Source organism: Amia ocellicauda, chromosome 15 (genome assembly GCF_036373705.1).
Source record: "Amia ocellicauda isolate fAmiCal2 chromosome 15, fAmiCal2.hap1, whole genome shotgun sequence".
In the NCBI taxonomy this organism is placed as follows: Eukaryota; Metazoa; Chordata; class Actinopteri; order Amiiformes; family Amiidae; genus Amia; species Amia ocellicauda.
Window position 1 is genome coordinate 17,057,906 of NC_089864.1, and position 25,060 is coordinate 17,082,965.

At 38.1% G+C, this 25,060-nt stretch overlaps 1 protein-coding gene across 5 annotated transcripts in view; it reads left to right on the top strand.

Moving 5' to 3' along the window:
* nav3 (neuron navigator 3) overlaps positions 1–25,060 on the top strand; it is a 252,304-nt gene that overhangs the window by 196,408 nt on the left and 30,836 nt on the right. For all 5 annotated transcript variants that reach the window (XM_066724741.1, XM_066724742.1, XM_066724738.1 and 2 more), the window contains exons 13-23: positions 9,292–9,430; positions 10,198–10,477; positions 10,636–11,341; positions 13,655–14,143; positions 15,006–15,047; positions 16,336–16,496; positions 16,827–17,018; positions 17,832–17,884; positions 20,502–20,525; positions 21,586–21,609; positions 21,884–21,961. In XM_066724741.1, coding sequence (XP_066580838.1) covers positions 9,292–9,430; positions 10,198–10,477; positions 10,636–11,341; positions 13,655–14,143; positions 15,006–15,047; positions 16,336–16,496; positions 16,827–17,018; positions 17,832–17,884; positions 20,502–20,525; positions 21,586–21,609; positions 21,884–21,961 — 2,188 coding nt within the window. The remainder of the gene's footprint in view (positions 1–9,291; positions 9,431–10,197; positions 10,478–10,635; positions 11,342–13,654; positions 14,144–15,005; positions 15,048–16,335; positions 16,497–16,826; positions 17,019–17,831; positions 17,885–20,501; positions 20,526–21,585; positions 21,610–21,883; positions 21,962–25,060) is intronic.

Here is a 25,060-nt window from a genome sequence, read left to right on the forward strand (position 1 = left end):
ATAGAGTTCAGTCTATAAATGACAAGACACAGTACACTTTGTATACTGTATAAAACATAATTGCAAACCTTAAATTCTTAAGCAGTGAGAAAAAAGAGTTCACATACTGATGCAGTTGTCATTTATTCATTTTTATATATATATATAATTTGCATAATATTTGAATATCAGCTTGGAGTTTAGTTAGGTATATAAGACAAAATGTGCAGAATGTGTAGAATGTCCATTATATTAATTTAATTATATTATTTCTGAAACACGCATGCTGATTCTCATTAACCTTCCAGCTCCACACAGATACATGCTAATAGCCTTGAACAGCAAATAGAAGAAAAGGAAAAGGTAACCAAGCTTTGACTGATTTCAGCAATACCAAAGGAATAGGATTATCTCAGAATTACTCACGTCTTTCTCTTCACTAATGTATGGCCACAGCAATATCTGTATTCAATCATTACCTCTGAATCAAAACTCCTTCATCTTTGTCAGTGTACACCTGGATATGATACATATTTATATTATAATGCTTTACAGACATTATTAAACACTATTTGTGGGACATTAACTATGTCACTAATTCTCAAAGTGGATTTACAATATTGAACCACATAGATAATGCAAGTTTGTTGTCAATGTTAATGTAATTTCTACTAGGTCAGTCTCATTCATTAGACTTTATGTGATAATATTGTCACTGTACTGTGATGTGTTAATAACAACTCCACAACTTAATTTTCTTTTGGGAAAACAGGTAGTAAACCCTTTAATTGGTGGGATGAAAAGAATTAAACACAACAAAAAACATCCCTTGGAGGGATCTGCTGTGGATTTCCGCATAGAATTTAAATTGACAAGAACAATAAACCAATTTGGTTTTTAAATTGAATCGTCCCAGTCTCTCTTGGTTATGCTGCACTAACCATGACCAATAAGAGTGTTAGAAACAAGGGAAGGAAAATGATAATCTCATTAGCTAGTGGTTTAAAGACATTCAATGAATAAAAAAAGTGCCATTATTACATTTTGACAGACCACCAAATGTGGAAGAGTTAATTATAATAGATGTGTGTTTCTGCCAACATAGTAATGTTATTGCTATTAATACTACTACTACTACTACTACTACTACTACTACTACTACTACTACTAATAATAATAATAATAATAATAATAATACATGAACATGCATACTGAGCGAATCTCATTATATCTGTGCACAGATGTTGACTGAAAGACCATTTGACCAAAATATATTTTGCAGTCTCTGTTGCAAAGTATTAGAGCTCATCACTGCATAACATTACTATTGCATTTTTGTTACATACTCTTACCAGTTTGTGTTAGTCCTAGCATATTCACTTCAAACACAGAAAGCAAAATTAAAAAGATACTAAAACACATTTTATGTCCTGCACATTTAAGTTAGATATAATTCAGGAGTTATATAATGCTTGCTTTTAGCTTGGGATACATTTTCTCTAGTCTTATACTTGCTGTTTTATGCTGTTTTGTCTTGTTCTCTTGCTCTTGTATGAGATTGTGCTACACTTTGAGATGTTCTGTTTGTAGGTGCTTTATAAAATAAAGGGTATTGTTATATTCCTCCAAATTGGGTGAGGCATTGGGCAATTAAAAACTTTTACTATGTCATACATCCCAAGAATACCATTTTAATTGATATTTAACAGTCATGTGTGGTCTGGATTTGACTGTTAGATTCTCTTGACTTTTAAAATAGTTGTCCCAGACTCCCAGGGAAGGAGCTAGGACTGCATTTATAAGAACTGTGGACTCTGAGTTTTACACTCCCTGAGGCTCTGACTGTATTCTTGTACTAGCTATAAACATTGAGCCTATGCTTTCATGGCACAGGGAGATCTGCAAGTCTTAAGAACTGGGTCAGTGATGTTTGCTTCCCCGGTCTTATTTGTGCGTGGTGTGTTGCTACTGTCTTTCTGAACCTCCGTGCAGCTTCTAGAAAAAGTGTTTTTCAAACCATGGTGTATTGAAAATGCTTGATACTGGAGTTTCTCCTGCAGCTGTAGTAGACATTGCACAATTAACAGCCTCAAAAACACCCCCTGCACTGATGGAGGCTGACAACTTAAAAGTGACTGAAAGAGACAAGGTTTCTAACTGACCAGGATATAAAATTAAGGAACAAATCATATAAATGTTAATTTAGAGTTAAAGCAACATGTGTTGATTTTGGATAGAGTTTGAGGTTGTAAGTGATCTTTGAGGGCAAGAGTGAGGCAGATGTTCAGTCACAATGGGGAATGCAGGACATTATATATACACTCAACTAAAGGATTATTAGGAACACCTGTTCAATTTCTCATTAATGCAATTATCTAACCAACCAATCACATGGCAGTTGCTTCAATGCATTTAGGGGTGTGGTCCTGGTCAAGACAATCTCCTGAACTCCAAACTGAATGTCTGAATGGGAAAGAAAGGTGATTTAAGCAATTTTGAGCGTGGCATGGTTGTTGGTGCCAGACGGGCCGGTGAACATGGAAAAATGTTGCCTGGTCTGATGAGTCTCGATTTCTGTTGAGACATTCAGATGGTAGAGTCAGAATTTGTTGTAAACAGAATGAGAACATGGATCCATCATGCCTTGTTACCACTGTGCAGGCTGGTGGTGGTGGTGTAATAGTGTGGGGGATGTTTTCTTGGCACACTTTAGGCCCCTTAGTGCCAATTGGGCATCGTTTAAATGCCACGGCCTACCTGAGCATTGTTTCTGATCATGTCCATCCCTTTATGACCACCATGTACCCATCCTCTGATGGCTACTTCCAGCAGGATAATGCACCATGTCACAAAGGTCGAATCATTTCAAATTGGTTTCTTGAACATGACAATGAGTTCACTGTACTAAACTGGCCCCCACAGTCACCAGATCTCAACCCAATAGAGCATCTTTGGGATGTGGTGGAACGGGAGCTTCGTGCCCTGGATGTGCATCCCACAAATCTCCATCAACTGCAAGATGCTATCCTATCAATATGGGCCAACATTTCTAAAGAATGCTTTCAGCACCTTGTTGAATCAATGCCACGCAGAATTAAGGCAGTTCTGAAGGCGAAAGGGGGTCAAACACAGTATTAGTATGGTGTTCCTAATAATCCTTTAGGTGAGTGTATATTCTTGTGTTAAGAAATAATAGTAGGTTAATTCTACAAATTCACTTGGAATTTTGTACATATATAATATTATAAAATCGCTCTCCTTGTCTTGTATTACTTATAATTGTTTTAGATACCCAATAATGCAGTTAGGATTTGGGGTAACATAGATCAAAGGGAGCTAAACTGAGAAAGCAAATTAAATGTTATGACATCCTTGGATGTTTAACTACAAGCCTTTGGGATACAATTAAAAAACAGACAATATGTGTAGATAATGGCAGTCCAAGCTGCACTGTATAACATTGCGAAAATACATGGTTTTCTCATCTGTTTTTAGGAAGCTATTTTATTTTTAAGATGAATAATACAATAATAATAATAATAAGCTGCTGCTTGGGAGTTGATTTATAAGAGAAGACACACAGCAGAATTCACTGCTCATCTCACTGTAAACAGACCATCTGTCTTTACACAAAGTGGATTCTGTTCTTCGTTGCTGAACACATCTTTTGGATTGAAATCAGATATAATTTCTGACTATATACAGTTTATATTACCAAACCTGGTACCTGACCATACTCTACACATTCATGTAGATCATGTGGATTAGGAATAGGGTTGCCATAGTGGAGGATGAGTAGTCATGCTGGGGGCCTACATTTGACAAACACAACCCTATGCAAGTGTTATCTCATTTTTTTGTGTGTATTAAACCTAGAAAACCTTTTGACTTAAGGGCCACTAGCATCATTTGACTGCGCTGCCCTGTAGCTCTGGAAGCTCTTAAGCGTGTCTCACATCTCAGAATAGTAGGGGGTGAATGTGGTTCCATGGAAGAATATGAAAGCGAAATGACAAAGTGACCTGATAGAAAATAGCAGGGCCTGGCCCACTGGGTTTCTGATTGTAAGTAGCTGTGGCAACACCAGATGTTTATTGAAGAAGTCGACATGCTGAAATGAGAATCCGGCCAACATAACTGCAGAGGTTGCAGAAACTGAGCAATTTCCAGTCGTTATAAATACTTCAGTAAATACTACATAACTGCATACAGGAGGAAATTATTACAAACAACACAGTGGGCGCATGATTAAATTCTAAACTTGATATCGGAGACGCTGCTGATGGGTTTCCAAATGCATTTATCAATCTGGATCTAATAATTCTGTACGTTTTCTTTTTAATAGATAGGAAATCTATTACATTGTACCCTGTGTGTTTCTTATTAACTTAGAAATGTAACATACATTTAAACATATATACAATGTCTCTTCTCCCAGATGCTTTGCCCTACTTACATAAATGTGTGAGGTTCACGCAAGAAATATGTGAGTAAGCGTTAAATGACAGATGAAGACTTTAAATGAGAAAAGTTATTGTTAAAAAAGAAGGGAAGACTTATTCACATTCCCAAAGGCTGTCAGGCACCAAATGTAGCTGAGCAAAGCAGTATTTACTATGATGTGAGGTTGGCTTCTGAAATTATTAAAACTTTCAGAGAGGTTTAGATGTATTTATTTATGTATTTTTCTAATGTATTTTATGGGTATATTCCTCACTCCCCAATGGATTTTGGATGTGTGCACACAGAAAACAAAGAACATCATCTGATCATGCAAATTGTTTTTGCAGATGCCAATATATGCACATGGATTACTCTGACAGAGAAGCAGGCAGTGGAACAAGCAGAAATTAAATGAATTCATCTGTTGGACACTTTGGTTGTTGATGATAATAGGAATTTCAAAAGCATTTTTAACCCTGAATTGCTGTCACTCCCAGATGGAAGCTTAATTAAAACAGGTATTAGGGTAAGGGTGAATTATTACTGGTCATGCCTATGCTGAAAACAAAAACAGAAATGATGCCACTCTGAAGGTTGATGGATTCTGAATGTAGGTGTAATTTATGTGTAATGAAGTGAGGTAAAGTTTATCATTTCCTTTTTACCAAATGCACTGTTCTATATGCAGCAAACACATGCAGCTATTTTTAGGAAAATGTGTTTCTCCTTGATCTACACATTAAAGCATACATATACATTATTTACCTGGCAGAATTTTTAAAAGGAAGGATGTTAAACATTTTATATCATAGCATGTTCGCATGTAGCACTGCAGTAACCATTAAACACTACTGAAAATTACCTGACTGATATTATTGAACACACGCACACATATTGGGGATATTTATGGGGTTCTTCTAGCATAAATAATGTACATATTTAGGCATATGCTATTAGTTACATTGGAAATAATAAAGCATTTTTAAACACATTTTTTTAATGTTCCGTTATACTCCAGAATGTGCTGAATTTCTCCCAATTCGTCTCTTTTCAGTCCCAGCTAACACAAACACCTACACATCCTTGATATTTATTTAGAACACTTTTAATGCCTTGAAAAGCTATATTAAGTGTGTGATTGTATGCCTTCTGTTTTTGCCTTTGCATTAAATATTCATGTTTCATATAAGCAGGTTCGCATTACCTAGTTTCAGATCATAATGAAGTTGACGGACTTTTGCGCTAGCTTTAGGAGTGCTGTGTCAACATTGACCATTCAGTTGCTGGAATGTATATTATATTATTGAAATTGATTTCAAAAAGGCAACTTCAAAGGTCCAGGTTTTTGTTCTGTTAGTCAGTTAGTTATGTAGTGAGCTGTGTGAATTGACCCCAAGAGACTCTGCTGCTGAAAATAATGACTTTTCTAGGTATGTGTTAAAAGCCAGTAGCCTGAGTGCATATATTTACTATTGTGGTTGTTGTGATGAATTGAAATTTTGAAACTCAGAGATCCCTTTGCCTGATCAACAGAGAAGGAAGAAGGATGAGTGATTTAGAGGTTTTATCTCACTAAGGTGGTAATGATTTTCTTTGTAATTCACATCTTTTTGGTACAGAAAATGGTAGGAATGTGTGTTCTGCACATATAATTATGTGATTCATGATATCGTTTGTGAAATGTGTCACGTACCTTGACTGCACATCCTCAATATTCAGAACACAATGATGATGAATTGCTACACTGGAAGCCTATGCTAATTGCTTTGATTAGGCCCCAACTAAGTACAATCATTGCCGATATGGTGAAGCACTATTGAAGTCACCTGGCGGAACGCAATCCTTTGCTCTGCAGCATTTTCTCTCTGACAGCAGGTCTTGTTGAATTATGTTGCAGAGATTTGGTGAAGAACATAAAATTGATTAAGTTTGATAGGTGGTTAAGTAAAAATGATACTCCAGATGTTTACGGACGTTAAATAAGAAAATAAATTGAGCAGAAGAGAAGGTGTTTGTTGGTAGCAGACTGATTTGTTGATATGCATATTTAGATTACATACAAGAAAATAGTCTGAGAAATCGAATAATTGAGGGATACTGGAAATAAATAACAAAGCTCTTAGTAGTATTTATTCTGATCTGGTTTGATCTGTATGTTACAATTTCAGTCTTTCATACAAGATTGTCTTGAATAGTATATGCAATATGTTAACATTACCCTTGTGTTACACCTTTATGACTCTGTACTTAATACTGACTGACCTGGTATTTGTATTGATTAATCAATGTGTTTGTTTGGTGATAATGGTAATACAGTGCTTTACAGCAGGAACACCTTTTATATAGTTTTGCTGCACAGTGTTGAAGCATGTTCATCATTAAATAATTAACTTAGGGAGATAGGGGGAGAGGGATTTATGCATCTTAGTAATCTTTTTACAAAAAACACCTCTCTCGACTTATGTTGCTGAGATACATGTCTATAATGTAAGCATGTTGATCTCTTGACTGACATACTGTCAATCTCTAAATCTGGTTATTTTAATTTATTATTTCAATTAAAATTTGACACCTTTTACATTTGCTACTGAAGTACGGTTCATGTGATACAATACATTCTTCAATTTATAATAGGAAGGAGTACAAGGATACATAGGAAAAAGGACATTGCATGAGTGACAGTTTTAAATAAGGATTAGGTATAAGTTATTAACTTTTAATTTAATAATGTACCAAGGGATGGCCCTGTTGCTGCTCTTTCAAGCAAAACAGAAGGCATCTTTAATTAAAAGATAGGACACATGGCAAATAAATCTTTCAAATAAATCTGAAAAATAATCACCAATGGTTCAGCTACCTTGGACTATTTAATAATCTCTATGTTCTTGTGGGCTGTTCCACTTTCTAAAACTCAGTTTTAAATCATTTATAAATAAGCAATTGCAAGTGTCTAGACAGGGGTGCTTCAAGTTTGCTTGAAATAAAGCACCAACCTTTAGTGCTCTCAGATTCACTCCCATAGCTGATTGGGGATTGAAAGTTCCATTATTTTTCGATAATGTTGTCATTATGATTAAAGTTACACTTACAGTTATATAGTATTCCAGTAGAGTTAGGCTTGAATGAGAATGAAATATCTATTACCTTTCATTGAATTGTAGTTGCTGTTTTCCTTATCCTTATTATTGGTCTCAGTCCAATTTATCCATCTTATTCGTGGATATGTATGGATTGCAGTCAGACCGCTGGAAGTCTGTATTCAGCGATGTAAGTGGAAGCACATCCATTAACATATTTTTGAATGTAATACGATTTAAAACCTCAAGTCTTCGAATATCGTTTATAAGCTAGTGATCCAAAGTGGATAAGTGTCTGTAAGACCTATAATGAGGTACACTTCGAGGAAACAATGAAATGACAGAGGCGTCTTAATCAATAAGGTAAAATGATTTAGTGTATGTTTGTATTATAAGTGTAGGATGGCTTGCATTGGAGGATGCAATTTGTTAAACATCATAGATGTATGACAGTGTTTTCTTTTTACTAGACAGCCATGAAAAGGATGAATCTTGAGACTCTCCAGGCCTTTTTTCCATTCCTTTTCATTATCGGTTATGATCGGTTATTGCACTGGAACATAATCCTTAGTGGGTTTGAAATGCATCTCATCGTAGTGGGGTCAATGCTTCTGTGACACCATTAAAAGTTAAAGAACGCTATCAAATCCCCTCAGATGTTAATTACGGTTGAGCACACAGAAACTGGAGTGGTTCTTCAGGGCTGGGTTTGATATATGTTGGCATGGTAACCAAATACCACCCTGTGTGGGTCTATGTACCTTTGTGCATTTATGCAGAGGAGTGTTAAATACTAATGCCCATGGCAGTGCTATCTCATTAATACACCATCGGCTACACTGTCTGATAAGTGAAACATCAAGTAAATGCCAAAAACCTGCCGTTGAGTACTATGCATACAATAATAAAAGAGGTAATTGAGGGCCATCTCTTTGCCCATTAATTTCCGTCAAAAAAATCACAAAGCCTTTTTATATTCCCAGATTTTCAGATTAGTAGTAGCGTAATGTAGGTCTTGCATTTCACTTATGCCTCTTTGTCAGGGATTTCATTGCATTTTATTGTAGGTTACATAGATATGAAGTAGTTTTCATGTGTCATTCTTATAATATTAAAATCATGGATTAAAATGATAGTACAGTCCCCACTTTCTTTATTATTACTGCAATGATAAGGTCCCTGCTATTAGAAACTATTGTAAGAATGTATTAGATATTACAATATAAAACAATAATACAAACATTTCTCAGCAGGAAAACCGACTTTAAGACTGTGAATAAGAAAACCCAAATACATGTATACAAAGCCAAGTGTGTCCCTTCACCCACTGAACATTTAGATGCTGAGTCAGGTGGTTTATATCACATTAATTATACACAGTTGTATAATGTTCAGAATACTTTGAGTTAAGATGCTGTTGCCCTCTCAGAGAGCTATGCAACATGAAACCTGTTTAATAATAATAACTGAGCGCTGGAGGTATCCTTTACTTGGCACATTAGTGAAGATTTAAACAGATGTTGACCACAGTGATGACAGCTGTTTCAACAGCAGTGGCAAAGACCTCTGACACTGTCCTGCGTTTGTCTCCTCCGTGAGGTCACGTGCGTGCGTTGTAGTTTATCGAGAGCTGCAGCTGAGCAGAGGCTAATGTTGGTATTGTAGGAAACACTGTGGCCAAGATTAGCTGGCCAGGGCGGGGTTGCCTCTCTTCGTAAAGAGGGCTTCCTCTAAATTAACTGAATTAAGAGTCGATAATAACACTTGGATTCCTTCCAATCTTGCTTTCCAGCTGGGATGACAGCAGTTCTGTTAGCAGTGGCCTCAGTGACACTCTGGACAATATCAGCACAGATGATCTAAACACGACTTCGTCCGTCAGCTCTTATTCCAACATCGCAGCCTCTCCACGGAAGAGCAAAGGCTCCCAGGTATGAGACGTTTCCTCCTGACCTGACGACTTGTGCAGAAAGCTTAACCTTTATATATTTATTTGATAAGCATGAGTGAGTGTCCCTTTCCTGACCTCTGCAGCTAACCTTTGTAATATTGACTTTTTACATGGTTCATGTGCTGTCCCACCTGTATGCTTATTGTCTTCTAGTCCTCACCCCTTTGGACAATATTATGAAGCTCATTCTTAGAATGTCAGACAGCACTCTGGAATCTTTATTCTTTTTTACTACATTTTCAAGGGTTTTCTCAGAGTGTCAAACCAGCTTGTAAACCAGTTGAAACCAGCTTGCACAATATGTTTAACATAAATGCACAAATAACAAAGAGTTTTGACTTTCAGTAGCTGCCATTGACCAGGGTCATATTTTTGGCCACTTTTTGCAAAACTTTGCATGTAATAGCGGAGGGAATATTGAGTTAAATCTGTTGAAACTTTTGAAGATTTGAGAATATACCATAAACTATTTTATTTAATTAAAAAAACTGTTGAGAAGTGTTGTGCCATTTCTCTCTTTGCATTAGTATAACTGGAAAATTGACATTTACATCCTTGGGTAAATGCTGTGAGAGTAAATAAGCCATATTGCCACGCACAGTATGTTCTGCACTTTGTAAATCATTACACAGTGGAAGAATGTTTCCTTTAGCTACAGAAATGGAAAAATTATAATATCATCATTGGCTAGGTAGTGCATTGACAGTGCTTTGATGTGTGATTGTTGTTGTGTTTTTAATTTGATAGTCAAAGGCAGATGCAGAGAAGCATTCGGTGCCAGACAATGAGAGTGCATGGTGCAGAACAGAGGATCTCAAGAAACTAGATGAGGAGTTTGACAGCAGCATGGATTCGAACAGCAAGTGGAAGGGCAGTTCGTCAGGGCAGTATGAAGACACAGACAAGGGGGGGCAGAAGACAGGGTTACCCGTCTCCCAGAACGGCTCCTGGAGGAGAGGAATGACAGCTCAGGTCGGGATCACGCCCCCCCGGACCAAAGCCGCAACTGGGACTCTCAAAACACCTGGTACTCCTTTGGCTTTTAAAACATTCTCCTAATAAAGATCAGAAATAAATTAGCACACAAGGAGCTGAAATGTATAACCAGCTAAACCCTTTCTCTGCATCTTTTGTACTCCTGTATGTTTTTTTTTATTTTGACAACCTCTTTCTTAAATATCATAGGCAAAACAGATGATGTCAAGGCTTCAGAGAAAGGAAAAGGCCCCTCTAAGAGTTCTGGCATTCAGCGCTCTCCGTCAGACGCTGGCAAGAGCAGTGGGGATGAAGGGAAGAAGCCACCGTCGGGCATCGCCAGGCCGCCCAACACGGGATCATTTGGCTTCAAGAAGATGGGCAGCGGGTCAGGGGCTCTGATAACGGCCAGTGGGGCCACGATCACCAGTGGTTCTGCCACACTCGGGAAAATCCCCAAGTCCGTGGCCATCTCCGGGAAGGGCAACGGAGGTGGGCGCAAGACCAGTCTGGACGGCTCGCAGAACCAGGATGATGGTGTGCTGCTCGTGAGCTCCAAAGTGCCCCTGCAGTACCGCAGCCTGCCGCGCCCCGCCAAATCCAGCACCAGTGCCATCGTGAGCCGTGGAGGGCACCGCTCGAGCTCCAGCAGCATCGACTCTAACGTCAGCAGCAAGTCGGCCGGGACGCCCTCCAGCAGCAAGCGCAGGGACGCCTCGTCCAAGATGGGCTCCGGCCGCTCCAGCCCCATCACGATCAACCAGACCGACAAGGAGAAGGAGAAAGTGGCCGTCTCCGACTCCGAGAGCGTCTCTCTGTCCAGCTCCCCGAAATCGAGTCCCACCTCCACCGGCCAGTCGGGCCTGAGGCAGCCCGGCTCCAAGTACCCAGACATCGCATCCCCCACCTTCCGCAGGTAGGACTCTGGCTTTCTAATCATTCACCAGACACCCTGAGCTGAATTCAGTTGACATTTCCCATTTTTCTCTATTGATTGTATTTATCACACAGTTTATCATGCTCACTCCAGGACCCCAAGCATTCACTATCTACATTTTGTATAGAAAATGCGTGCTTGTGTGGGCTGTATTGTCAACAAGTAAATATTGCTGACAGAATGGGAATGAGGAATGTGATTCTGATAAAAGGTCAGGGAGACTGCAGGCAGCTGCCCACAATTTTTTTTTCTTATATGTTCAGATTTAAATGAACTACAGCAATATCCAGGGAGACGAAACACGATTAGATATACATTTTACATATTTTTGACAATGTTTTGCAGAAACACAAGTTTTTGAGGAAGATGTTTTCTTGCTCTTTACATAAGATGTTCTGTCTCCTGTTGTTCTGCGTTATGAGTCAAGTTGCACGTTCAGTTTGATTCTTATGTGATAGCTAGTTTTCTCTACTTCTATCCTTTTTGTCACATATTTTACTGCCAAAGCACATTCATATGCCGTCATTCACAAGCTGGAGTGACAGGGAAGAGTTTGCCCCCCAGTGTTTAGTTGAGGGAACTGTGATATATATATATTTTTTCTCTCTCTCAGCATATTATAATTTATGATGAACACTTCATAAAAAGGAATAAGAAAATAATTTGGCATTCGGGTCATGCTGCCTGGCTGTGTGGGCCTGATTAAACCTGACAAGGTGAAAGCTATTCCATGTGTAAACCACTGGCTCATTAGCTCTTAGGGTTTACAGAGGCGCACTGACACCAATAGAAGTGGGCTTGTCAAGCTGCTGTTAATGTACACTGTCTGTTTGTCTACTCTGTAAATGTGCATGAGATCATTGTCTCTTCATTAATTTATTTCCATGTTTGTGCCTGATGGATAGCAATTACTTCTAAATAGTTCAAGCTCAGAGAACAATGACGTCTATATTAATATACACATGGCGTTTATTCAGAACAACATCAAAACATATTTTCAGAGGTGAAATTGGTTTACAGCCTGTTACACTGCAGGATGGCTGAAAAGAGAGAGAGGTGGAATTTTAAATTGACCCTTTAAAGGTCTTGTGGCCACTTTTGAAAGGAAATGTAAATGCTATCACTAATATATCAGCTGCCTTCGAAGATTGAAGATCATGTGTACTTTCCCACTTCTTTAAGCTCCAATCTGGATGAGTTATACATATGCAAATTCCCGTCTCTGAAGTAGGCCACTTCAAACTTGCTTTTGCAGCACCAGCAGGCTTATCTTCCTGCAGCTGACTTCCAGCCTTTTGACAATTTGTTTTTCTGATACTCAGATTTGTCACAATAAAATACCTGAAATTTGCAGGTCGAAAATGATAGGAAGTTTTATTTCTACATATTTAATAGGTGTCATATATTGTCTACAAATTATACAATTTAAATTGTGAAGTTAAAAACCTAGTAATTTGGAAAATATTTAATTTAATTGAATAATGCAATGATGGTGGTCAAAGGTTTCATCTTTATCACAGGGGATTTCAGCATTGCCGGGAATACACAGTTTCTTTCAATGTCTTTGGCTTTTTCTGTCGCACCTTGGGGCATTACAGAGATAAGCCAGTAGTTCAGACATTGGGGAGACATCAAGATACATAATTCATTGGAGGCTTGGAAGTTAGACAATACCTTTAAAAAAACAAAATCAGTCATAAGAATACTTTTTTCAAACTAAGCTATTCCTCTGCAATGGGTCAGTTCTAAAGCTTACAAGAAGCACAGAAAAAAACTGATTATTAAAAAAAATACATTAAAACTTTGACCCACCCGCTAATAGCAAACTACAAACCTGTACATCATAGCGGTTACATTTCTGATTAGAAGAAAGCGTCAACTGAGTACAATTCTGTAGTTTTCTATTAGCGGGTGGGTCAAAGTTTTGATTTAATCCAGCCCCAAATCTAGGGCTGGTATCTTTTCATTACAAACAGTCCTTACTGAAATTCCTATTTAAAGTAGAAATATCACATTTCCATTTTAGAATCAAATTGTCATGTTAATTAATTTGATAAGAAACACGAATTTTAAATGAAAACTCTATTAGTGTCACGCGCCATATCTTGGATTAGAATAACAGAATAGGAATGATTTTCTATCATATCATATTTTTTTAACAACCAACACATCCTGCCCATGGTTTTATTCTTACTCAACACTTACTGGAGACATGCCTTTAAATGCCTGTCAGTTTAGGTCAATAATTCTATATTTGTTTCCCTGAGTGTTTTATTTACTGGGTTCTTCCAGGTTGTTTGGCACAAAAGCCAGTGGAAAGCCCAGCTCTCCAGCCAGCACGGAGTCAGGGAAGAACTCCACCGTGATCAGCAACCCTCACGCCACGCTGGCGCGGCAGGGCAGCCTGGAGTCGCCCTCCTCGGGCACGGGCAGCATGGGCAGCGCGGGGGGGCAGAGCGGAGGGAGCAGCCCCCTGTATAGCAAGGCCCCGGACCTAACCACGGACGTCATGGGCCTGAGCCAGTCCCTGGCCTCCAGCCCGGCCTCGGTCCACTCTCTGACGTCCGGGGGCAAGCAGTGGTCGACTAACCTCAGCAGCTCCTCGGCTGGCAGCAAGGACACCCTGAGCTACCAGTCCCTGACCAGCCTGCACACCAGCTCGGAGTCCATCGACCTCCCAGTCAGCCACCATGGCTCCCTCACTGGCCTCACCTCAGCACCCAAAGAAGTACACAGCCTACTGATGAGGACCGGCAGTGTGAAGTCAACCTTGTCAGAGGGGTAAAGTATCCTCAAAACTGCAGATATACGCTTTCATTAAACCCATCATGACATCATTTGATGTTAGTCTTCAGTAGGTTATTGCAGGGGTTTATACACAAGCAGGGTAATTGTCAGGTTACTAATGAAAAGATATTAATGATTCATTTTCTGTATACAATATACACTAACCATAAGTGCTACAGGAGTGAGTCACAGTGCTTTGAAAGCCTCATGTTTTTGTATGCAGAGAAGAATGCTCGATTTCAACTTTGAATCATGTGTGATTTTGTTTTATCTTAAAAGCTAAAATCAGAATTATAACAGCACATTGTGTTCGTTGTCAACTAACCCTTGACAGGGAATGAGGCGTGCATGTCTGACTTTGTCTGAGTCAAGTTATTATTATTATTATTATTTTATATTAGCAGATGCCTTGATCCAGGGGACTTACAAAATATAAGCGCAATACAAAGTGCTAAGGTTAGGACTATGGGCACAAAGAACTTAGTCAGAAAAAAGGTCTGCATAATACAAGATACAGTTCTGCAGCACTTAGTGTTTGATTGAGTACGCTTTTGTTTCTGTGATCATTATAAATACAGCAAAGTATGCTACAGAGTGAGTAATTTTACATCATGTTATTCTGCAAATGCTACCTTCATTCAATCCCATATCATTGACCTTTCATTTAATTTTCTTTTATGAGGCTCGGCGTAGTGTCCAGATTTAATGTCCACCTCAGGGCCTGTTTTCATTCCCTGTTATGTAAGAATAATGATTCTAGGTATTATCTTAGACGTGTGTTTTTGTGTATATAGTACCTAAAGGCCAGTTGATTTAAATGTCTCAGTGTTGTAATTTCTGTTTTCTATTTTAACAGCATGCAACTTGACAGAAACACACTCCCCAAAAAGGGACTAAGGTACAATTAACCTTTCCTTTATGGTTCCTTTTCACAGTCCCTTTCTTTTTATGATGAATGTGTGGTTTCATCATTAACATTGCAACGATTGTTAGTCGTGTAGTGGAGCTTTCCTTTACCTTGTTTGTCCTAGAGAATGCTTGTCTTAGTCAAGTAAACTGCCCGGTGCTCAGCCATGGTGAAATGAATGCTGACATCGAAGACAGCAGCAATTGTGTTTACTATACATACTGCTTTGTAAACACAGACAGTATCACAAACTGAACTGCTGCCTCTTTGAAATGTCATACTGCGGATGTTAATCACCAATATTGTCGAAACACAAAGTAAGGGACCGTCCAAAGTCTGACAGCATGACCAGGATGCACTGCAGTAATAATCAATATGGTTTATTGTGGTGCTGCTGGGAATATGGTTTGGTTTAAAGGAACACAATATATGCAGCTACTACTAATGTCATAAGTCTGATACATTTGAGAGTTTGAACTTTTGAAATAACAACTTTCTAATATTGCTTCAGTTCACCTTTACAATCAATACAGACCACAGTGAGCTGTTGACAGCCCTCATCCTGCAGAAAGACAAATAGCTCATCCATCATTCGATCAAAGATGCATCCCGCAGGCTCTAGCGCCGACAAAATATTATTTATTACAATAATTCTTCACCTTTGCAGACAAGTGTGGATGTGCATTCTCTTGTGAGATCATTATCAGGTTTAGTCCTCACAATATACCTTATTCAGTGACTGTCCAAAAATTCTAAACCACAGATATCATTTCTCCTTTGATAATAAGGTCAGATCCCCTTCGTACTCCTTCTGTCCTGGTGCCCCAACCTGTGACCAAATATCATCCCATCTTGCTTTATATTGTATCCATTGCATGCACTATGCTGCAAGACAATGGGATGGGCATCACCTTGCTATGGGCTGTTTGGATATCCTTCAGATAGGTAACATGTTATATATTATTTTCCAAATGAAATATTTACAAATATCTAACTTGACAGACATGGTCCTATTGTCTCCAGATCAAAGGCTGCACAGGAACCTGGTCATCTGAATTATCTTGTTTATGCTTTTGTGGGATTAGACATAAATACATTTTCAAGAGAGCTGAGACTAATATGAAAATGTTCCCAGTTAGCAGTCATTAAAATGCAGAATGGAGTGGAGCCTGTGTTTCTTTCTGTGTTTGTGAAGCGGAAGAGTCAGTGTGTGTATGCGTGTGCATGTGTGGCAGAGAACTTTGAAATCAGTGTCATCTGTCTGCTGTGCCTCCCACAGGTACCCCCCCTCATCCCGGCAGACATCCCAGGAGGAGGGGAAGGAGTGGCTGCGCTCTCACTCCACTGGGGGTCTGCAGGACACCGGCAGCCAGTCACCCCTGGCCTCCCCCTCTGGGACCTCCTGCATCGCGCCTGGAAAATACCACTACTCCAATCTGGGTGCGTCTCACCAGCACCCTCACATCCATCTCGCTGAAATCATATTCTTAGTAGACGATGAGCATGATGATAAAGATTAGTATTGCTATTATTAGTTATTTATGTACGGAAGCTCACAGAGTACACAGGTAATAATGCAAATACAGCTGATTAACAGTTGGGAGGGCATTCATTAAAGGAAGCAGATGGCGATTCCAAATAAAAAAGCAAACAGAATTGAACACAAAGGACAGTAATGCAAATATAGATTGTACACATTGTTACTATTCCTTTATTTAATTCTTAATTGGTTAGTTTTAATGCCGACTCATTCCTACTCCTTTTATTTAGTGAGCCCCACAAACCTCTCTCAGTTTAACCTCCCCGGACCGAGCATGAGCCGCTCAAACAGTATCCCAGCGCAGGACACGTCGTTCGACCTCTACGGAGACTCCCACGTCCTGTGTGGTAGCGCCACGTCCCTGGAGGAGCGTCCCAGAGGGATGAGCCGCTCCGAGTCCTTCCGGGACAGCATGGAGGAAGGTAGGCCGAGCGTCTGGGATGGGGAGCTCTGGATCTCTTTGTGGCTCTTGGGAGGGGTTTATAAGTATGGGTGCACTTTTTATTGATGCACAGTGTATGCATTGTATTGTTATGAGCAAGGGTTTATGCAGGAAGTAGGACAGTAAAAAAAAGTAATCACTCTATTCTTATTATAGACATTATTGAAACTCTGAATCACAAACAAGCGAGTGAAAAGTGTATATGCCTTAATATAGGTCCTTTTCAAGAGAAAGATTATTATTTTTGCTATTATTATTACAAATGTGAAATATATTTTCCCGTTCATTTCCTTCCCCTTTTTGAAAAGCTTTATTCTAATTTATTCTCAGCACTTAATCCCACACAGGAGCGAGCGCTGATGATCAGCGGGAGGTGTAGGACCTCAATGTGTATGCAAAACCTTTTTTTTTCCCTTTGTTTGTACCCTCTGAACACTTCTGTTATCTCAATTCGTCTGTGGTCCTTTATGCTGTAATATGAGCTCAGCAAGATCCTCTTCAGAAGTGTCAGCTTGGATGGTTGTGCCTGGCTCAGTGAGATCAGTAACTGTCAGCAATATCAGAGAGGACTTCTAAAAGCTTGGCTGTACACCACCGGGCTGCAAAACTAGCAAAACCTCTGCCTGAGTTTACCATGCACCTGCTCAATAGGTGTTTCTTCAAGCCATGCTGATTTGCACATCAAACAAGAACAGCCCATGGATTGGAGCAAAGATAATTCCCTAGGTCTACATTGGACAACAAGGAATATGTGCTTTCACCAGACTCAGTGTTGTCATTTATTTTTTTACAGTCCATGGATCTTCCCTGTCTCTGGTCTCCAGCACATCTTCTCTCTACTCTGCTGTGAGTATCATTCAGACGTCTAATTCAAGGCACACTGCTGTGAAAACATGAGGGAATAATGTCCTTGAATGCAGCAAAACATTGCTGTGCCCCAGGTGTACTTAAAGGAATTTAATTGATCCCTAATTTGAGGATGTCTGAAGATCCAAACTGAGTTTCTAATTTAAACACAGAGTTTTCTTTTTATGTCTGTCTGCATCACCTGACATGTTTCAGCTCTAATATGGATGTGTTTGCGGGGAAATGGAAAATGTCTTGAGATGAAAGACAGTGAGAGCAGTTAGGTTAGAAAATTACTGCAGCATCACTGTTGTGTCACTTCAATTGCAGGAATATTTGTTCATGCTGAGAATTAGACTTTATTCCTCATACAAACGCCGCATTAGTATATATTTTTATGGCAATGTTTATGTATGGTTCTTTTTGAATGTCAAATGTTTCATATTTAATTCTTAATAAATAGCCCAGCCTTCTCAGTTGAAGGTAGTTACGTTGTTACATTGAAATGGGTAAATATTATGTTAAAGGCCTTAATTGCCTGTTCTACAATGATGCGCACAGACAGGGCCAGGAGATGTCACGTTGGTGTCAGCCTTCCCCCAGGCTGGCTGAGGAACATCTGCTTCCAGGCTCGGCCTCCTGGCTCCTGAGTTTATTATATTTTTTGACTTGCTCTTTATTTGGTGAAGATTTGATGTAGCTGCGCTGACTTGAAGAGAAACCTGTTGAAGAGAAACTGACACTTGTGGACTGGGAGAATTGTAATAGTTGCACAGAAATACTAAGACATATGCAGGCAAATCATGAAAAACAAACATGAAGTAATTGAATGCATTAATGCACAGAACTCCCATCAGCTTCAGTTAAACCCGTTGTGGGTTTTGTTTCTTCCAAATGCTATTCCCTTAAGCCTGTATTGATTGTATGGTCAGTTACCATTCCCACTACCAACTAGCATTTTGTCTCCCCTTCTTTTTGGTATAATTGCATATTTTAATACCAAATAGGCCTACTGCTAAAATGAAACCATGCACATTGCAAATGTATCCTCATAGCATGTCCCTCCTTACATGAACACTTACATATATGTATAAAAGATTAAATGTAATGGGTTGCTGAGATTTATTATGTTATCAGTATTCTTATCTTTTTATATGTTTATGGGGAATTAATTTTGTAGCCAGAATTATCCTGACTAAATCGTAAATGATTCCTTTTGATATATTGTTACTAAAAGAGAAAGATACGGTGTGTTGCTAATTCAGAGTTAGGAGAATAGATGCTCAAAAATGGCAGTTTGACCTGACAGGACCAGGAAACCTGATTGTATAAAATGTTTCATTACCTCATCAATGGGAAAATGATTGCTTTTTGAAAGAAAATGATTGGCTTTTCTAGCACATGAAAGACCAGGCAGATAACAAATCTAAACAGTGGCTTTGGAAATATAAATGCTATCCTGCTCAGAAATTAGGTTTTAACTTCAACATAATTTAAAGATCTTTTATTATTATGAGTTGTTGATGCGTTTTTACGCTGCTGAAATATATTCCTGAGTCTTTCAGTATTCGTATGCATGGCTTCCTGACATTAAACACTTGTGAGTTTGCTGACAAGCAGAATCCACAGTGCACAAGAACATTCATTTTTTCACAGCAGCATGATTTTGCACATTTTGTGGATTGCAAATAAAGACTCAATAGATGTGATGTTTGATTGGTTTGGTAGAGTTCCTGAAAGTCTATAACATAGTTTATTATATTGTAGGCTACTCAGCGTTTTGGTGAATGTTGTTTAATTGGCATAAGCTTAGATATCCTATTTCTCTAGAACTAGTTAAATAAAAACAGGGAGTACATGCCTACCTGTATATACTGTAATTTGATTTTATAGTAGATCTAACCACATTATTTGATGGTTGGTATTATAATGCAAGAGGTAGGGAAAATGTAATATAGCATCAGTTGACATGGATGGGAACTAATGCTTTTATTTGTGTGTGTGTGAATCAAGTCATTATTTTACATAATAAAAGTGGGTCTTAACTGCATAGGAGCTTAACTGAGAAATGGCCTGTGTGTTGATCAGTCAGCCTACTGTTTATACAGAGCAAACAGTCAAGGTAATCTCAGATTCAGAGCTTCCTGCGTGTTTTCTACACTGTGTGGCATGTAATGAAAATGAACTTGTCTGTAAATAATCTGTCCTATTTCCATGAATGGCAATGCTCCTTTACCAGAAAGTGATTGCTGGATTAAATGAAGTGGTGACTTCCAGATACAGTGAGATTAATATTTGAAATGCATCCAGTTTTGTTCGTGGTTTTGTAGACTGTCATCGTCTACTGGACTATGTGTTATTTATCGTCTAGATCAGGATCAATACTTGGATAATTTTCTCAACAAACATGCATTTATAACATTTCATTTCATTATTTACTTTAATGCTTTAACAATCCAATCTGGCAGTTTGATTTACAGACTCTAGGGGCCAGGCTCAGGTCGTTCTGTTAGGCTGGCTTAATGCACATGCCTTGTTTTTAATCTTACATGCTTCATTTCCAAAGGAAATTAAATAAGGTTTGTTTTAAACTGCACATATTCTCTTTCCTTTGCAGGCTGAAGAAAAGGCTCATTCAGAGGTAAGGAATTACCCACATGCCTCATGGTTATATTGACTTTTCTAAGGAACGGTACAAATCTAAGTTTAAGCACTAACAATCCTGAGAATTGCACATCTGATGCTTTCTTGATAAGCCAAACTAAATATTGAAAAAATCCCTTTATGTGATCTGTATACCACAATGTGGGCACAGTAAATATGTCCAGCTTTTGTTTTATTTTGTATTTACTTTTTTAAAACAGTCTATATCTCCTGTCAATAAGTAATTATAATGCTTATCTACTTTTATATACACAATTGCAATATTTATATTATATACACATTGAGCAATATCAATAAAACTTCTCCACTGAATAACCAGTAGCAGTGAGATGTGACTGTAAAAGATATTAAATACATAAATACCCTAGTAAAAAAACAAATGTTTAACCCTATGTTGCATTGCTTTCGGTAGATTGGTCTCTAAATTAACCACCCCAATTAGGTTGTCAATTTCCAAACAGCATTTCAACCATCTTTCTAATAATATACTTACAGTCATGGGCAAAATACAAACACATTCTCATAACCAGAGATGCAGTTTAAAAATACAGAATTTAGTAACATTACTAACATAACATTACTTCCATCCACACACATAGCTATACACACTGAATGCTCAGAACATAAGAAGCCCATTTGGTCTGGAGCATTTAGGTCAACTTCTCCCTAATGCTAGCCTGCTGTGTTATCAGGAATCTTAGCAGATTATTGCACGAAGAATCTCTGGTTGGTATTTGTTGTATTAGTAATTAATCATATTTTTTGTGATTTGCAAATGCTATACAATATTTTGTATAATTGACACAGTAGAAATTAATGTGTTTGCAGAATAAATTGTCCAAGGCTGTGTCTTGCACGTTGCATTGCCATGTTTGTGTCCTATGTATTTACCATGTTTATGGCTACTAGAATTAACAAATAAAAACTAACCACATTATCTCTTTGCTTGCCTTAGTCAAACACATTTTCACTGTTTTGCTGTTTGGAACCATAGCATGCAACATAGAGTTAATTTTATTCTTTTTGTTTCAATTAAGGTCCAAACCATCCAAAATACTACGGTAATCCACCATTTACATTTAAGCTTTGTTACTGTCTGTATTTTTGTAATTAAATCATATCTTAATATTATATACTGACACTGTGCCAGAAATACTTTTTCAGGCCTGTGTACAATGTTCAATAAATACTGAGGACCTTAAATACGTTCAGTATTGTTTTCTCTAGCTGTCTTCTGGGTTTTTAAAATACATTTTCTATAATTAGCCCTGTCACTTCACAGCTGCACAACAAGACTAATCTTCAGACATATGATTTACTTTTGTGTGCCAACAGCAAATTCGGAAACTGCGACGAGAGCTTGATGCCTCCCAGGAAAAAGTTGCTACGCTGACGTCTCAACTGTCTGCCAATGTAAGTAAAGTCAATTGCACAATACAGTTATGGAAATAGAAGAGATGCTGAGACATCAAAGCAGTTACAGAGCAAAAAACTACACATAGCAGAAAAATACTTTAAGGTTATTTGCAGTGCATTATGGGCTTTGCAATTAGTGTATGCAATAAAGTTCTCACAATGTTAAAAACTATTTTACTGTAGTTTAACTATAGCCATCTGCATAGTAGCAGGGTAGGGATCTTGCTAACATAGATAGGGGCTTCAGTTGCTGTTAACAAAATGTGTTGTTTGAATGTTGGAAACCATTTTGAAGGGTTTTGAGGCTGGGTTTAGAAAACCCAAATGACTGTTGCTTTTCAAGGTGCAATTCATCAGCTATCTCTTTGCAAAGGAGCTGATCAGAGATACTAAGACTTTCTTTATCACAGTGATCTCTTTAATCATTGAGTAACACAGTCAAGAATGCAGCAGTCGGGGGAATGCAGAGCTGAAGAGCTCACTACAGTGAAGACAGAAATCCATGAACCTTTTTTGAAAGAACTGTCCTGGATATTTCATGTTTGGAGTACAATTATATCCTTTCCTTTCTGTAAAGAAACTATTTTATCTGTGGAACACTTCCTGGAGAACAAAAATGCATGTTAGAGAAAAAAGGAAACGGGCATGCTATTCTTATCTCTTACACCTTATAAGTTGAAATATGTGATTAAAAAAGACCATATTCATTTAATTTCCAAGTAACACATTCAATCATTATAACGGAGAGAAAACAGTGCTTTATTTTGTAATTGCTTTGTAACGCTTTTTCTTTTAGAATCAGCTAAATGTGTTTGCATTTGGTATTCTGTCTGGTTCAACGTAGCTTCTGTATTATGGCAACATGGGAAAGCTAATACATTTTTCTGAATTTGAGCACTATTTTGTTGGAAGGATTGGCTTGGGTAATAGTGTTTCTTCCATCAGGTTTAGAAGGATTTTGGACTTGTCTTTAGATAAACTCTGAACTTCAATACCAGCAGTCCAGGTAGATAATCCACATCGTGTTTTTGACAAAGCGTGTTGGTAGGCTTAAAGGAGACTGGTGTAAGTGCTTTCAAAATAACTACAGAGCAAGATAACTTTCCCGTTGATCTGAAAGAGTGCGATGATAATACTTTTCTTCAACAAGTGCATTAGTTACACATTCTTCTGTTACTTAGCCAAGTGAAGTGTGGAGCTGAAATATCTTGTTTCGACACCGATAAGTGATTATTTCGACAAAGAAGAATTAAAGTAATGTATTTGTTCGTAGAAAAATTAGATGCAGCTCAATTAACAATAAACTTCACATTTTAAGAGTGACTGACATTTGTTTGTATTTGTATTCCGTAACATTTCTAAAATGATCTGTTGTGTGTTTGACAGTGCAAGTTTAAGCTTAAGTCTGAAATCTTACATGTGCATTCAGATCTTAGACAGGTATACTTTAGATGACATTGCTGGTGTTTCAGGAAAGTTGTTTGGCTAAACTGACTTTATTTTAAAGTGTTTGGGAAGTTGATATTTTGCTATTTTTCCTAAGGAATTGTGAAAGGCTTTAAAGCAAAATCTGTTGAGACCTCTCAATGAAACTGAAGCACATATGTATATTGCATTTAAATAATACAATTTTTGTTTTCTGAGAGACGCATTCTGTAGAAGAGTTCACTTACACCACATAATGACTTCAGTCTGTGGTTTCCATAGAGCAAGAACTTAAATGGTAAAGATGATTAGTGGCCCTTAAGGGGCTTCATTCACTGTAATCTTAATAGTGAAAATGGGATTTGTTCTCAAACATGGCTTTTCTACGATCTACTTGGGAATAATTATTTAAAACAAATGCTGACCTATTGTTAGTTCTGGCTCTTCTTCATTCAAGGTTGTTTACAGATTATCTGTATTGATTTTCTCTTAATTGATATTGATGTATAATAGACATACTGGTGGAGTTCAAAAGGACAAACAAACAAATGTTGTAGCTGCTGTATGGCTATCTTTACTTTATTATGTATTTATTTGCTGTGCTACCATGTTTACCTTGTTTTTCAAGGTTAACTTTATTGCTGCATTTGGTGATAGCTTTTTATTGTTTATTATTTTCAACTTGCACCATGTGCAGAATAACAAATTAGGCCACATAGTTACCTAACTGTGAATGCATTCAACTCTAATGTGTTTTTTTTCAGTTACATGGTTACATTAATCAGCAAGCAACATCAAATGTAAATATTGAAAATGTATATGAATTATACTTGCTATGGCTGTGTAACTAATGAATGCAGGTCCAGAAATCTGGAAAAAAGGAATTGGATTTAGCGAAAGGCAGAACATGTGTATTTTACTGTAATTAAAATGCTCTAATTCATAGTAATTTCTAGGTTTTAAAAAGTACAGGCCCAAGAAGGAAAATGATGAGATGCTAATTTGAATATGATATCTGAACTGATATCTGTGTTAAAGAGTTATGCAAAGATTGGATGAGCATTGCTTGAATTGTATGGGGACTTTCTAATGAGAGAGGAATAGCCATCATGTTTTAGCCATGAAAGAATCTGAGTTTTTGAATCTTCTTTGAATTGAGAAAAAAGGCTAATCTGAAAACAGGGAATTTTTGATGAAGACAGAATCTCCTTGTTCCTTGGTTCTCTTACCATTCAAGCCAATGTTAGTTACCAAAAATCTTCATTCAGAAAGAGAGAGAAGCAGTTGTTGCAGCATTTGAATTTGAAAAGTGTTTTTTTGTTCAAATACTCTTATCTCAACAAAGGCCATCCACACAGGTATTCACTTACAGTTACGCAAGGTCTAGGAGTTTAGTTTCAGTCTCTTTTTTTTCCTTTCCTATTTGTGCAATGACAGGGCAAAGCCAGTGGCCGAGCTGGAAAACAGCAAACAACCGGCAGCGGGGGGATTGTATTTTGACTGATACAGGCTTACATTCCATGTGTTATTACAGAGGGTTTCACATCAGAGCTCGCCCCACAGCCCCTCCCTCCATCCCCCTCTCTGGGCTGCCTTCCCTCGCTGGCTCTCCGTGCCGCTCACTCAGTACTGAGTAAATAGATAAGTCCCAAGTGTGGACGTCTGTGTACA